The 16,195-nt window shown below is 55.5% G+C and overlaps 1 protein-coding gene across 1 annotated transcript; it reads right to left on the reverse strand.

The window, feature by feature from the left end:
- Positions 1–2,252: 2,252 nt before the first annotated feature.
- Positions 2,253–14,428, reverse strand: SELPLG (selectin P ligand). Its single transcript, XM_039220650.1, has 3 exons — positions 14,254–14,428; positions 4,275–4,999; positions 2,253–4,214 (listed from the first exon to the last, which is right to left on the reverse strand). Exons 2-3 carry the CDS (start codon positions 4,992–4,994, stop codon positions 3,549–3,551), a joined length of 1,386 nt encoding a protein of 461 aa, XP_039076581.1. The 5' UTR covers positions 4,995–4,999; positions 14,254–14,428; the 3' UTR covers positions 2,253–3,548.
- Positions 14,429–16,195: the final 1,767 nt, after the last annotated feature.

Here is a 16,195-nt window from a genome sequence, read left to right on the forward strand (position 1 = left end):
CCAGGACAGGTCAGCAGGGGTGAGAGTTTGAGGACATGGCATTCCCCCAGAACCCCACTGTGACCTCAAGAATAGCACGACATTGTGATAGGAACATGGTTTTTGGATTCAGGCTTGAGTTCCAGTCCCAGATCCTATGGGTGACCTGAGACAGGTGGCTTCGCCTCTCTGAGCCTCAGTCTCTTCTTCTGTAAAATGAGAATATGAGTTCCTCCTTCCCAGGCTGTTTGAGGGGATTCCTGGAGATATTGCAGATGTTTGTGCTCAGAATATATTTGCTGAATGGATGAAGGGGGTGATTCGGGTGGTGATGTTTTAAGGTCAAGGGGAGGTCCAGGCAGAAGGAGGGCACAGTGGGACACAGGAGCCAGCCTATAGCAGTCTCTGAGTGCCAACTGTTAGATTTTCAGAATTTTGTAAGCCAGTTGTTTAATAAGTTAAATTATAAAAAAAAACAAGGTCTGGGGCGCCTGGGTGGCTCAGTCGGTTAAAATGTCCGACTCTTGGTTTCAGCTCAGGTCATGATTACAGTTGATGAGTTCAAGCCCCACATCGGGCTCTGTGCTGACTGTGTGGAGCCTGCTTGGGATTCTCTCTCCGCCTCTTCCCTATTCATATTCTCTCTCGCTCAAAAATAAACACAAAACAAAAAAACAAAACTAAAATCCAAGGTCCTCTAACACTCAAAGCGCATTTGCTTCCTAATTATTTGACTACATTCTATTATTCTATGTTCTTGAGATTATTTATATTTATTGTCTCACTTGCTATATACACAGTTGGTTGCTCAGAATCCGCCACGGGAGTATTTACACCAAGGAAATTGGCAAACCTCGCAAATCACGGCTGGGATGCAAATCTACCCAGCGAGCCGGAGGTTAAACACACTCACCAGCACCCTCCTGGGCTAGCAGCCTGCTCCTGGCTGAAATCCTGGCTCCTTCATCCTCAAGGCTGGGAAGCGCCCCCCTTTCAAGAGCTCCACGAGCTGGTGGCGGGCGCCACCTGGTGGCTGTTCCAAGCACCTGTCATTCCCCAGACTTCAGTGCCTTGGAGAGAGCGAGAAAACCGCCAGGGGGAGTCCTCTGCGGTCACTGTGTCCTCCAGTGGGGGGGGGGGGGGACATGGAGACCTGCTCCCTGCCCAGAAGGACAGGGTGACGAGACCCCAGAGGGACATTTGTCCCCCAAGTCCTTCAGCCTCTGTGTCCCCAGCTCCAGGACATCGAGTCCCCCCCACATGACTTTTCTCATCGCTCCCAAAGGGCAAGGGTGCCCACGTTTCCCCTAACGCACAAGTCTGCCTTTTCCAGGCTCAGCAGCCCTGGCCCAGGGTGGGCACTGCTCTCCCGCCAAAGTGCCTTGAACACCACGTGTGTCACACTTGTTCTAGAAAGGGGGTGAGGCAGACAATCCTCCACTCTTCTCACCAATCTGCCCCCACTGCCCGCAGCCCACCCCGTTCCCTCCTGCCGGCCCCCCGTCTCTCCCACCCCCTTTCCAGCTTTAGCCAACACACCCCAGATTCAGCCCTGTCTTTGAACTCTCTCTTGCAGGCTATCCCCTGAAGTGAAGGGTCCAGCACTCCCAAAGAAGCCGCTGGAGGTATTTTTCTAGGAGAGAAAACGTCTGCCAAGATGAGTTGAATTCCTCTCCCAGAAGGTAGAACAGTGAGCTTGAAGCGGTAGTTCTTTCTGATAAAAAAAAACAAAACAAAACATCAAGAGTCAGAAGATCCTGGGTCTGAATTCTGGCTCAGCCACTGTTTTTTTGTTTTTGTTTTTGTTTTTTTGAGAGAGAAGAGAGAGACAGAGCACGAGCAGGGGAGGATCAGAGAGAGAGACACAGAATCCGAAGCAGCTCCAGGCTCTGAGCTGTCAGCACACAGCCCGATGTGGGACTTGAACCCGTGAACTGTGAGATCGTGACCTGAGCTGAATGAAGTCGGACGCTGAACCGACTAAGCCACCAGGCACCCCCTGGCTCAGCCACTGTTGAAGCCACTGTCGAAGCTTTGGCTTTCTGATCTGACCCTCGGGGTCAGCGTGGGTCCGAAGGCGGTAATGCGTGCACACGGTGGGTGTTGCTTAAATAGGGCCACCAACTTCTTGATTTGATGGGGCTGAGGAGTGTCCCCCAGGATAGGGCTCCTGGTGCTATAAATTCAGCAACGTCCCGCGCAAACCAGGCCATCCACTTACCCGGCACTCAATTAAGGGCTCGGCGAACACAGAGCTAAACCCAGCCTGCCACTCGTTTGTAAATAAAGTTTTATTAGAACATTTGTGACACATTGCCAGTGACCACGCTCAACCTACGAGGACCAAGGACGGAGCTGACAAGTTACAACAGAGACCACGTGGTCTGCAAAGCGTAGTTTTGGTCTGGCCACTAAAAAAAAAAGTTTGCCGGCCCCAAACTTTGTACAAAAACCCTGTAGGCCGCAGCTGTGCTCCGCCCTGTGAGGAGTGGGTGTTAAATGGGAGACAGCGCCCCTCAAGGGGAGTCGGGGGGGAGGGTTCCGGTGAGGATGGCATTGATATTGAGAGGACGCATTTGTCACAGTTGGGACGGGGACCAAATTCTGTACGCCAGGACCAGGTCGTGGGGGGAGTTGAATAAAGTCGATTCAGAACCAGTTCCCTCATCCCAACAGCCTGCCCAGGGATGTACCAGGATGGCCCCAGTGTCCAAGAGGCAATACCAAAGTCAACTTAAGACCCAGACGGGGGGCTTCCTGGAGGGGGGTGGGGCCGGGGCTGGGGGCAAGCAGCAAGGGACCAGCGCCCCAGCAGAAGGAAGCACCTTGAGGCCCTGAAGCAGTCACCCGCCAGCAGTTCCTCGAATATTTACTGAGTGCCTGTGCTGCCCCAGGCGTGGGCAGCGGGATGCTTCGGTGAACAAGACAGCCCACCCTGAACGTGGACGCTCTGCAGATGAGAGAGGGCAGCCTCAGGGTTACTCTGTCCCCAAAGGGAGCTCGATGATGCACACAGCCTTGAAGAAAGGTATAGTCCTGGGCTCTCCAAGCCCGCCCCAGCCCTCCTGGGCCAGGGTCTCGTGCTTGGCTCCCTGGGGAGACGCCCAAGAAAACCCAAGCTGCCCCAAGTCGGAGAGGGACAGGGAATGGCCTTCAGATTTCAGCACTCCTCCCCCCAAAATGCCCCTTTCCTGCGTGGTGACCACGGCAACCAGAAGAAAATGGGGGTGGGAGGGTCCTCCCTGGGTGCTTGGGGACGAGGCTCTAGCCGAGGAAAGCATTAGAGGGAGCCTAGGCAGGTGGGGGACAGGTGGGGGGATCTCCCGGGTCCCCTGGAGGCCAGAAGGAGGATGAGGTGGCTCACAGTCCTGCTTTGGCCGCAGTGCATCGGCTCTCCGTCCTGTGGGGCACCCCCGGGGGAGCTGCCCTAGAGCTCCGCCTCCCTAGGCGCCCCAAGGAAGCCCAGACCCGTGGAGCAGCACCTGGGTGCTCAGTGGTGGCCCAGCGGGCCTCGGAGCGGGCGAGGAGGCCAGGGTCCCGTTCGGGTGGATGAGCAGGGGAGTGGGGGGCTAAGGGAGGAAACTCTGCAAGGTGAGGTCATCCCCCTCGCGGCCCTCCCCAGGCCCCGCCTTCGGGTCCTGGCTCTTGGCATGGGGCAGGTCCCCGTTGGCCGTGGCTCCGGGCGCTTCGCCCCCCTCAGGCAGCAGGGACGAGATGCAGACCATCTCCGTGGGGGAATAATTGCGCACCGGGTACATGTGATTCTTGCGAGAGAGGCGGACAGCCAGCACCACCGTGCACACAAGGAAGACAGTGGCCACCAGGGCCAGGATGAGGATGGCCAGCAAGCATTGCTTCACAGGGATGCGGTCCAGGGCCTCCGTGGCCGTGGGGGCCACAGGGCTCTTGGGGGAGAGACCCTGCTGATCTTTCCATTGTCTGATGAAGCCATCAGATGAATTGACTACTGCCATGGCGGTGCTGTTGTGAGGATCAGAGGGCACAAGCAGGGCCATGGTTAGGCGCCAAGTGGTCACAGGACCTGTGGATGGGACCTTCATGGTGGCAGGATCTGTGGACAGGGCCTCTGTGGCAGTGTGCTCCGTGGACAGAGCATCTGTGGCTTCTGGTCCTGTGGACAGGGCCTCTGTGGCCACAGGTTGTGTGGTCAGTGCCTCTGTGGCTGCCGGCCCCGTGGACAGGGCCTCTGTGGCCTCGGGTTGTGTGGCCAGTACCTCTGTGGCTGCAGGTTGCGTGGTCATTGCCTCTGTGTCTGGTGGCCCTGTGGACAGGGCCTCAGTGGCTGCAGGTTGCGTGGTCAGTGCCTCTGTGTCTGGTGGCTCACTGGACAGGGCCTCTGTGGCCTTGGGTTGTGTGGCCAGTGCCTCTGTGACCGCAGGTTCCGTGGCCAGTGCCTCTGTGGCTGCTGGCCCCGTGGACAGGGCCTCTGTGGCCTCAGGTTGTGTGGCCAGTACCTCTGTGGCTGGAGGTTGCGTGGTCATTGCCTCTGTGTCTGGTGGCCCCGTGGATAGGACCTCAATGGTGGCCAGTTCTGTGAACGGAGCCCCCTCTGTGGATGGAAACTCTGTGATGGGAGGTGACGCAGTGACCTGTTCTTTGCTCAGAGGGTCCAGTGTGACAGGAACCCCCTGTGTGGGTTCCATGCTCAGATTCCCCATAGCCATCCCTCTTGCGTCCAGGCTGATGGAGGCCCCCGTGGCTGCCTGCGGAGTGTCTGTGGGAGTTCCAGAACCCTTCCGCCCCAGTGTGGCCATCTCAGCCAGAAGCTTGGAGGTCAGGCCCACAGGTCCAGGGATGGTTGTAAACAGCGTTTCTGGGGGGTCCGTGCCCATGTAGTCATATATGTCGTCTTCCGTGTCCTCCCTTACTTCTCTCCGGCCCCGCACAAGCAGAGAGTCTGGGGCCTCCTTGCTTCCATCCTCCCGTATCTCCCACAGCTGGAGGCCACTGCCAGAGCCCAGCAAAACCAGAAGCAGGAAGACTCGTAGAGGCATGGCACCTGGAGGGACACACGGACACAGGGACATCAGGACAGCCTCACCCCTGGACCTGCTGAGCACCCCCCAGCGTGTCTCCGGAGAGCCTCAGCGGGGGGTGTGCCTGACCCGGGGCAGGCACCTAGCTTTCAGCATCCTCACGACCTGGTACTCAGTCGCACCCCAGCAAATAAAGGCCATTATTATTTATCAACATTAACTTCTTTTTTTAAGTTTGTTTATTCTGAGAGTGAGAGAGGAAGTGCGAGCAGGGGAGGGGCAGGGAGAGAGGAGGGAGCGAGAATCTCAGGCAGACTTCTCATGGTCAGCGCGGAGCCCAACATGGGGCTGGAATTCGTGAACCATGAGCCAAAGTCCAACACTTAACCGATTGAGCCAGCCCCCAGCACCCCTGAGCATTAACAAGATGTATCCAGAGAGCCCTGCACTTCTCCTTACATGGAGCATAGAAATTTTATTTGCCTCCGTGTCCTTTTTGATTAAAACTTTAAAATTATAGGCAAGACAGCCCACCGGGGTATAGAAAGGAAATATTAGAGCTTCCGGTAATATGGTTATGTCATCCCCTTCGTAATTTCTATTCTTGTACTCATTTATGGTATGTTGAGTCCAGCAGTACCTGTATACAATTCATAGATAGATCAATGCACATGTATTGTCCACTGACAGGCTCTGTGAGCAGAAGAGTTTCAAGACCATGGCTGTATAGGATAAAGCTGCTTGTTTGGCCCTTTGAGACCTTTTTATTGGAGGAGACTGTTCCTAATACATCTCTCCATGTCTCTCCATTCCACTCTCCTTCGTGTTGGCTCCCACCCTACATAGCCCGAGCCTGTTCTTCAGATTCTATGTTTCCTCATCCTTTCTAACTGTCTCGGCTTTGTCTGGTTCCCTTCTGTCCTCACTTACACAATTTGGGATGACAGTACCTACCTTGTGGCTTGTAGTGAGGATGCAACAGGCCCTACACAGCCCTCAGCACTTTGTTCCCATCACAAGCTCCAGAAAAAGGTAGCTATTTTGCCTCCATCAGCAAGCCTAACCTGTAAGTCCTCAAGGGCCCAGAGCCATTAGCTGTACTATCTGAGGCCAGGAGAAAACACATCGTTTTGGAACAGTCCTGCCCTCAGGCAGTAGATAGTCATTTCACTTGCCTGGGGGTCCATTCTGCTGTGACCCTTCAGCTCCCTGACCAGTAGCCAAAAAGGGCAGTGCTTCTCCTTTTGACCATCTTATTGGTCTTCCTTCCTGGCATTGTGAACATCCATACTTTCTTTTTTTTTTTTAATTTTTTAATAGTTTATTTATTTTTGAGACAGAGAGAGACAGAACATGAGCGGGGAAGGGGCAGAGAGAGAGGGAGGCACAGAATCTGAAACAGGCTCCAGGCTCTGAGCTGCCAGCACAGAACCCGATGCAAGGTTTGAACCCACGAACCGCGAGATCAGGACCTGACTGAAGTCAGATACTTAACGACTGAGCCACCCAGGCGCCCCCATACTTTCTTTATATATATATGTGTGTGTATGTGTGTGTGTGTGTATACGTATATATATGTTTTTAAATTTATTTATTCTTTTTTTTAATCTTTTTTTTAATGTTTTTTATTTATTTCTAGGAGAGAGAGAGAGACAACGTGAGCAGGGGAGGGTCAGAGAGAGAGGGAGTCACAGACTGAAACAGGCTCCAGGCTCTGAGCTGGCAGTCAGCACGAGCCCGACGCGGGGCTTGAACCCACGAACCGCGAGATCATGACCTAAGCGAAAGTCAGACGCTCAACCGAGTAAGCCACCCAGCCGCCCCTAAATTTATTTATTCTTGAGAGAGAGCATGTGCGTGCATGCGCGCATGCACACACACGCACACACACATACACACATGTACAAGAGTGGGGGTGGGGCAGAGAGAGAGAGAGAATTCCAAGCAGGCTCCATCCTGTCAGCACAGAGCCTAACACAAGGCTCGATCTCAGGAACCATGAGATCATGACTTGAGCTGAAATCAAGAGTCAGGCGCTCAACTGACTGAGCCCACCAGGCGCCCCTGACCACCCATGCTTTCTTGATTGCTTTCTCTCCCCTTACGCTTCCCCTGGTGCTGGCTCGTTGTGTATGGGATCCAGAATCATGCACTTGAGAATCCCGTGGTTAGAGAGAGCTGTGTTCTGGGCCAGGATGCAGGTGCTCCTGGTTTCCTTGGATATAATACCTTCAGCAGTGGGTAATCCCTGGCGCCGGGCCTGCGCAGAGCCTGGATCATTTCCAGTACTTCTCCTTGGACTTCACATCATTTAGAGCAGAGACCAGCTGCTCATCATTCCTTGAGGGACTGTAACTGACTCATAGGCCCCTCAGCTCCCAGGCTCAACCTGACCTCCTCCACTTGTTAGTTAGAATTATGTTGCTTTCCAAAATGCCAGTCTGTGGGTGCCTGGGTGGCTCAGCCAGTTAAGCATCTGACTCTTGATTTCAGCTCAGGACATGGTCTCACAGTTCGTGAGCTGGAGCCCCATGTTGGGCTCTGTGCTGACAGCTCAGAGCCTGGAGCCTGCTTCGGATTCCGCGTCTCCCTCTCTCTCTGCCCCTCTCTTGCTCATGGTCTGTCTCTCTCTCTTTCAAAAATAAAGAAACAGTCCATAAATTTAAAAAAGAGAGAAACTTCATCTTGACTTTACCTCCCCCAACTCCATAGTATATGACCAGTAACCAGCCCCAGCGCGGCTCCCTCTGCCCACAGCCTCTGCCCCGTGCTTTAATAAAATCACCTTTTTTGCACCAGAGACGTCTTCAAGAATTCTTTCTTGGCCGTCAGCTCTGAACCCCACCATCACTCCAAAACCTCATCACTCACAATTATCTTCATTCTACTGAGGAGAAATGAGGCTCAGAGAGGTAAAGCAACTTGCCCAAAGGCACACAGCTGGCAGAGATCAGACTGGAACCCAGTGAAGATTCAGGAAGGTGTTGTGGAGAAATCTGACCTAGCTGAGGGGGTAGAAGGATCAAAGGCTTGGAAGAGACCTGAGCCTGTTGTATCTATGGCTGGGGTTGGGACCCAGTTGAGAGGAAGGCAGACTGAGAATAAGGAGGACCTTGAAGGCCATCTCCCTCAGAAAGGTCAGCCCCGTATATCCTGAGGGCTACGTGGGGCACAGCATTGAGAGAACAGGCTATGGGGCCAGGCAAAAAGATGTTCAGGTCTCTGTTCTGTCCCATACAAGCTGTAAGGCCTTGAATTTCTGAGCCTCGGTTTTCTCATCCGTAAAATGGGGATAACAAAGCACATCTATCTCGTTGAGCTGTTAAGGGAATGCAACAAGATAATGGATTCAAAAGTTCCAGGGTCCCAGTATGAGGAGGGGCCATAAGGCGAGCTGAGGGCCAAGCCTGAGCTAGCAACCCCCCCCGCCCCCCCCCAGGTGGGATGCCTGTGACATTCCTCAGGCACTCCCGGCTGCCTAGGAGCAAAGGAAAGAAAACCAATGGTTAGCTGATAGAGCTCACAGTCATACAGGACCCACCCGTCTACAAATGTCTTGGTAAATTACAAGAAAAAAGGCAATCTTATCAACAGCCTCATCTCCAGGAACCTATAGACTCAGTTTCCTGGAGCCCTGCTCACCCTCGCTCCTCAGCAATGTGGGGACACGCAGGTAGGATTACATGTACTTAGAACCTGCAGCCCACGGGCAAGTGCAGACGAGAACGTTCCTCCAGGAGCCCCTGCCGTCCTAGCTCACGCCTCCCTGGAGGGAAAACAACCTTGGCTGCACAGCACTGAGGCCTCGGGTGTCTTCGGAGGCCTCTCCAGCACCTCAAAGTCCTTTTGGAGGCCTCCCTTGTGTCCTTACCTCCCCCAACTCCAGACCCTCTTCACAACCCCAGTGCAGCCCTTCCTGCCCGCGGGCCCTGTCCCTGTTTCAACAAAATCACCTTTTTGCACCAAAGACGTCTTCGAGAAAGCTTTTTTGGCCGTGGGCTCCGAACTCCCATCGTTCCAACGCCCCCCCAAGTAGGTGCTTAATAAATGCACCCCCCCCCACCGCCCATGCATGTGCATCTTCTTTGCCTCCCTCTTCAGGAGGCAGTTTCTTTGCACATGGGTGGGGTTCCTGCCTGGGGGTAGAGTACATGCCTAACCTGGGCCCTGCTTTCCTGGTGGGGGGATCTTTAGGAAGAAGCTGCCAGTTTGGATACTATTTCAAAATTATGAAGACTTGTACCCTTCACACCCCCCTCCCCCCGGGCAGCTCTCGGTTCCTGGAAGGCAGAGCCCTCGGCCACTTCCTGGAAGCAGAGAGGATAGGAACAAAAACAAAAGTCCCCACCTGCCTGTTCCAGGGCGGAAGAGGCGCCTTGGACCTGACTTGCTGCAGCCCGGAGGCGGGGAGGAGGGTATGGAGGGAGCTCTCCCCCTCACCTGCCCTCTCCCTGTGCCGGTCCCCACCTCCCCTGCTTGCAGAGGCAACTTGGGGTGGAGAAGAGACCGCTCAGCTCAGCGGCTGTGTCACCTGAGCCTCGCGGACCCTCTCGGAGCCTCAGTGTCCTAATCTGTAAAATGGGCGACACTGCTTCAAAGAATGGTTCTGAGAATCAAATGGCATGGCGCAGGGAAGGTCCCTGACACTGCCTCCCGCAGGGAGTGTTTCACTGGGAGAGCCTCTCGGGGCTGCCGGACGGAGGAGCAGAGGAAACAGAAATCTCCGAGTCAGGGAAGGTACGGGCACGGCGGCCTCCCTCCTAACCTAAGAATCCTGACCTAAGATAAGCGGTAGCGGAATGAGAGCGGCACACCGTTCTCCCCCGGCTGGACCATCTTACCGCCCTACTCACCTCCACTCCGGCCCTGGCCTTTACAATCCCCATTATACAGATCAGGACGTCAAGGCTCAGAAGAGTGAAGTCAGTTCTTCAGACCGATGAACCCCTGTTTACACCTGTCTCCCCCCCACCCCAGGCAGGAAAACGGTCACTTACCACAGGGCGGGGGGTGTGGGGCGTGGTGGGGGGGGCTCCGAGAGAGGGGCGGAGAGCTGTCACATCCTATCTGTCTTCCTGCTTGCCTAACACAGTGGGTCAGACACGGCCCGTTTCCTGTCTTTCACCCTAAAACCAGGGTGCTCTGGCCGAGCCCCACCCAAGCTGTACTGGCGGGGGCCCACGCCCTGCCCCAGAGATGGCCGCCCTGAAATGCTCTGGGGAGACGTGGCCGGGGCACTGCAAGGTGCTTCGGACTTTGCATTCAGAAGCTCGGATCCCAGGGATCCCGGCACTCCGGAGTCTGGAACCTGAGGTTCTAAAAGACTGAGCAGCTCAGGATGCGGGTTAAACAGCCGCCAAGAGAAGGGAAGCTTCCAGATTAGCAAGCAGGTCAAACCGAGGCCCAGGGGCCCTCTAACTCGGACCTAAGGGCATTTCTCGATGCTGGTGAACAGGAGAGGCCCTGGCCCAGCTCAGGATCAGATCCGAGCCGATCCAGTCAAACGAGATCCAGTCCCAGCTCTCTGGCCCTTACACGCTGTGTGACCTTGGGCGACCGAACTCACCTGTCTGAGCCACAGGCTCCTCATCTGGAATACAAGGACAATGGTACCACTTCGGGGGGCGGTTGTGGGTTGAAGTGAGCTGGCTCAGGCGGAGTGTTCAGCACACATTATGTGCTCAATAATGGCCGGCTGTTGTCCTTGTCATTCTGCATTTAGGGCCATCTCCCTGAAACACCCCCCACCCAGGGATAGTTCTGACATAACCTCTGATCTTGTGGGGGAGGGCCGGGACAGGGAGCCCGAGACAACTGTGTCTACAGCACGCCCTCGCCCATCCCTGGTTTGCAAATCACACGTGTCCAGTGCAGACAAGGTTCCAGGCACTGACCTGGGAGCTATACATGAATTGTTAGCTCATTCAGGCCCTACAACCTCCTCTGTGAATTCCATGTGAAAGATGGGGAAATTGAGGCCCACTTGGCACCTAGAGTCACAAACCCAGGAAGAGAGGGCTCAGGAACTTGAACCTGGCTGCTCTTGCTCCAGATCCACCTCACAGTCACAGCCTCGTCTCATCTATTCTCCAGAGTCGAGCAAACGGCACCTTCTACAAGAAGCCACCCTGGATTGCTCAGGCAGAGTCATTTCCATTGTTCAAACCGTTTAAAATGTTTGTTTACTTGGGGCGCCTGGGTGGCTCAGTCAGTTAAGCATCTGACTCTGTTTTAAAAAAAATTTTTAATGTTTTTTATTTATTTCTGAGAAAAAGAGAGAGAGAGAGAGAGAGACAGCGTGAGCAGAGGAGGGTCAGAGGGAGAGGGAGACACAGAATCCAAAGGAGGCTCCAGGCTCTGAGCTGTCAGCACAGAGCCTGACTTGGGGCTCAAACCCACGAACTGTGAGATCATGACCTGAGCTGATGTCAGACGCTCAACCGACTGAGCCACCCAGGTGCCCCAGACTCTTGATTTCTACTCAGGTCATGATCTCATGGTTGTGGGATCGAGCCCCATGTCGGACTCCACACTGGGCATGGAGCCTGCTTAAGATTCTCTCTCTCTCTCTCTCTCTCTCTCTCTCTCTCCCTCTCCCTCTCTCTCTCTCTCTCTGCCCCTCCCCTGTTCATCATGCATGCTCTCTCTCTTGCTCGCTCTCTCTCTCTCAAAAAAATAAATAGGGCACCTGGGTGGCTCAGTCGGTTAAAGTCTCTGATTTTGGCTCAAGTCATGATCTTGCTGTTCTTGAGTTCAAGCCCTGTGTCAGGCTCTGTGCTGACAGCTCAGAGCCTGGAGCCTGCTTCAGATTCTGTGTCTCCCTCTCTCTGTGTCCCTCCCCTGCTCACATTCTGTCTGTCTCTCTCTCAAAAATAAACATTAAAGTTAAAAATAAAAAAATAAAAAATAAATAAAATGTTTACTGTCTAAAAATCTATTCCCATTGGCCCATAAGCTCCAAGCGGGACAGGAGAGGCCTTGCTGTTCACACCACACACCCAGGGGCAGGCACTTAGCGGCCACAAGCTCGTACAGGGCAGTATCCACTGGGTCCCCCCTTCCGCTATCCAGGTTTCAATCTCCTCTGGCCTCCTGGGGGCTCATTAAATGCGGCCTCATGAATGGGGCAGAGGCCACCAGCAAGCAAGTGCCCGGACATGTGCCCTGGGGCTTCCCGCACGGTGCCTGCACTTCCCCACCTTTTCTCAGCATCTCCCTGCCCCCAGAGAGCAGCCCTTTCAGACCTTTTTCCCCTTAAATTTTTTTTTTCTGAAGTAGGTCCCTGCATGTAGCAGCAGCAGCAGCAGCAGATGAGAACCCGGGGCAGGGGGCGGGGGGGGGGGCGGGCAGGGGAGGGCTGGGGGTTTGAACTCCCGACCCTGAGATCAAGACCTGAGCTGAGATCAAGAGTCAGATGCTCAACCCACTGAGCCACGCTCCTCGGCCCCCCGTATTTGAATACCGCAGACACACCTGTTTGCTGTTCCATAGCCTTTGTGGAAACACAAGTCACCACGATGGCCAAGATTTGGGGGTTTGGCCCACCTACCCCTCCCCCCAGAAAACTAACTTTCACCTTTGGGACCCCGAATTGGCTAGCCTGGTCCGGAGGAGGTCAGCTATTTTGCACACATGAATCCAAAGGGAACTACCCTGGTTTTAGTTTAACAAGTGAGGACTGTCTGAACAAGTGTGGAGACAGACAGCTGGACAGGCACACAGACACACTCTGGCCATCCTACCTCCTTCTAGCCTGAGGTGCATCCCCCCTCCCCCATCTATCTCCTTGCTCAAACCCCGCAGAGACTGAGAACTGAGAAGCCAGAGCCAGGGTGGCCGTGGGCTCCGTGAGGGTCCCGCCACCAGATGGGGCCGCAGCGTATCCGGGACCGGCCACCGTGGGCAGCTGCTTGTCCCTCACCCCCCACAGCCCGCCCGAGGTTTTCCCATCTGCAAAAGGTGGCACAGCATTCCTGGATGACTCCCGGCCCCTCTGAAGGCTCTGCTTCCGCTTGGCCTTCCCTGGAGACGCTCCCTGACCAGCCGGGTCCCTTCTGCTATCCGGTTTCAGTAGCCCCTGGCTGCTGGCCTAGCCTGGTGAGGACGGCTGCTACCACTTTGGGTGTGGCCAGGCAAGCCCCAAAGGAAGCCACCAAGGGGTTTGGGGCTGGGGGCACCTCCTGGGCACCTTGCCCACTGAGAGGCCTGGTCTTGGGGGGCTCAAAGTCAGAGATGGGAGAGGAGGAAAACAAGACGATCCAGGAGGGAAGGAAGAGAACTCCAGGCCACTGGAGACCTAGATCATTGTCTATGGTGTGTGTGTGCGTGTGCATGTGTGCATGCGCATGCACGTGTGCACACGCATCAGGGGCCATAGCTTTAGGTACTACCTCCCCCATTCTCCTTTATGCCCCTAAAGCACCCCAAATACAAATTACTAAAAGTATTCTAATTCTGATGATGCTTTTCTCTTTCGCTAGCAATATTAGTTAGTGTCCTAATTCTGATGTTTTCATGATTCGGTATGGACCAGCGTCATCATCTCAGCTTTATGAGAAGCGAAAGTGTGAAGAAGGCAGCTTTGGAGGGGCGCCCGGGGGGCTCAGCCAGTGGAGCTCCTGGCTCTTGATCTTGGCTCAGGTCAAGATCTCACGGTTCGTGAGTTTGAGCCCTGCGTGCAGGGCGCCGCGCTGACAGCTTGGAGCCGGCTTGGGATTCTCTCTCCCTCCCTCTCTCTCTGCCCCTCCCCTGATTGCGCGCTCTCTCAAATAAATAAATAAATAAACAAACAAAGTGAGAGGAAAACAAAAAAAGAACACAGCTTCGGAGACCATATATTTATGGACCCACAGCCTCAGAGGTTTCCGGACAGCCTTGCACCTGCACCCCCTTTCTGGAATCGCCCGGCCCTAACCCCAGCTCTGCTCTGAGCAGGCCCCTTCACCTCCCCATGCCTTGTATTGAAAGGGGGGGTAGTGCAACTTTTAGGGGAACGCTTCTGATTTTTCTGATTTTTTTCATACTCAGAAACCCCACCCTCTCCACGCCGGCAGCTGCCAGCAGACCTGATAGGGAGGGCGGGATGCAAGTTGAGGGAGCAGGATCCGGATCAGGAAGAGACCACAGAATAAGGCCGCACCCTCCATCCTGAGCCCCCTGAGCTCTGGTTCGGAGCTCAGGTCCTGCCCCGGGACTGCCCTCGGCTGTCGGGCAGGCCAGGCCTGCTGGCCCCCCAGCCCCCGGGCCACTCCCTGTGGCTTTGCAAGCCGGCACTTACCGCGCTCAGCAGACCATGGGACAGATGCCGCGTGAGCCCAGAGAAGCGGCTTCTCCACCTTCGTGACGGGGCACTGCTGTGGCACCCGGGGCCGTGGTCCCGGACCCCGCCGACCTTCAGTGGCCTATGTGAAAGAAGGAAGCGAGAATGTGGTTACTCAGACGGGGCCACGTGACAGGCCACACCCCCTTGTTTGTGACAGCTTTGGTGACAACGTTGGTTGAGACTGGGTGGGTAGTGAGAGACGGGGATCTGCCGAGCCCAGTGTCACTCTCGGGGTCCTGTGGCCACCAAAACACCCAGAAGCACATGGGAGCTTTCCGGGGAGGGCTGGTGAAGGAGGACCCCAGCGTGACCCCGCGGTGATGGAGGGCAGGGCTGAGGCGGCCCTGCCCTGGAGGGAACGGAGGGACCAGATGCAAATAAGGATGGTCCTGGACTCCAGTCCGAGAAGGGAGTTGGGGCGGCAGAAACCGCCGAACGCACAACTTCCTGGTTTGCAAGCGCGATGCAGTCACTCTCTGCAGAGCCATCTTCAGGCGCCCCGGGGTCCTTTCAGCTCCAATCAGTGACTTCTCCGAGGGGGAGCGACCGCGAATTCCAGCAGGGCCACACGTGCTGGTCTTATTTCCCTGTCCGGACTCTGGGCAAGGCTGGCAGGGGAACGAGTGAACAGACCGGTACACACAGTAATGTCCCCGCGAGGTGATGGAGGGAGGGGCCCCGAAACCACCCTGGGCAGGGGTGGGGGCTGTCAGGACGGCCTTCCAAGGGGTAGTAGAGGGGGGAGAAGTAGACTGGGGGCGCCTGGGTGGCTCAGTTAGTTGGGTGTGCAACTTCCACTCAGGTCATGATCTCACAGTTCGTGGGTTTGAGCCCCGCGTCGGGCTCTGTGCTGACAGCTCAGAGCCTGGAGTCTGCTTCAGATTCTGTGTTTCTCTCTCTGCCCCTCCCCTGCTCATGATTTGTCTCTCTGTGTCTCAGAAATAAACATTATAAAAAGAAAACTGGGGCGCCTCGGTGGCTCAGTCGGTTGGGCGTCTGACTTTGGCTCAGGTCTTGATCTCACAGTTTGTGGGTTCAGGCCCCGTGTTGGGCTCTGTGCTGACAGCTCAGAGCCTGGAGCCTGTTTCAGATTCTGTGTCTCCCTCTCTCTGACCCTCCCCCACTCGTGCTCTCTCTCTCTCTCCCTCCCTCTCTCTCTCTCTCCCCTTTAGTCTCAAAAAGAAACAAACATTAAAACATTCTTTAAAAAAATGAAAACTGGAGACCCAGTGGGTGTTCACCATGATAGAGCCTCCATCCTAGAAGGGACCAAAAACTCCCCCAGTCTGCAGAGATGGGGAAACTGAGGCCCCAAAAGGGGGGTTAGAGCTTTCCACCCTTCCCTAGCAACTTTGGAAATAGCCAGCCCTCAGGAACAGGGACCGAGAAGCTCGAGACAGACCCACGCTGGGCCGGGGGCCACTGTCGGGTCGTAGGCGTTCCGGATTAGTGTTCCAGCCCGCGTTCACGTGCGTGTCAGCGACAGGACAGTCTGTCCGCTGCGGACCGCCTTGGGTCCCCACCCCTCAAAGCAGCTCATCCTGAACCAGAGTCCGTTACCAGGTCCACAGTTCTAAAACCGACAGTGAGGTCCTGAAGAGGCAGAGGGCGAGGGGGGGGTGAACTCCCTCCCCGGTCTGCCTGACACTGAAGGTGCCCCCTGGCTTAAAACTGGGTACGTCGCTGGCAAACCAAAATGACCAGGTCACCCTAGAGCGGGACCTGGCCCCTTCCAGGCCAAGAGGCCGGGAGAGCTGGTCCTTTGCTAAATTCTGAGTGGGCTCTCAGAGGCTGCTCCCCCCGACCTGCGGCCCTGGGCGGGAAGGAGCGGCCGTGGGGGCGGGGTCTGGAGCCAACGGACTCAGAGCCCCACATCCCCCAGATGCATCCCTTCCTC

The sequence above is a fragment of the Hyaena hyaena genome, unplaced genomic scaffold (genome assembly GCF_003009895.1).
Source record: "Hyaena hyaena isolate Hyena2069 unplaced genomic scaffold, ASM300989v1 scaffold_0, whole genome shotgun sequence".
In the NCBI taxonomy this organism is placed as follows: domain Eukaryota; kingdom Metazoa; phylum Chordata; class Mammalia; order Carnivora; family Hyaenidae; genus Hyaena; species Hyaena hyaena.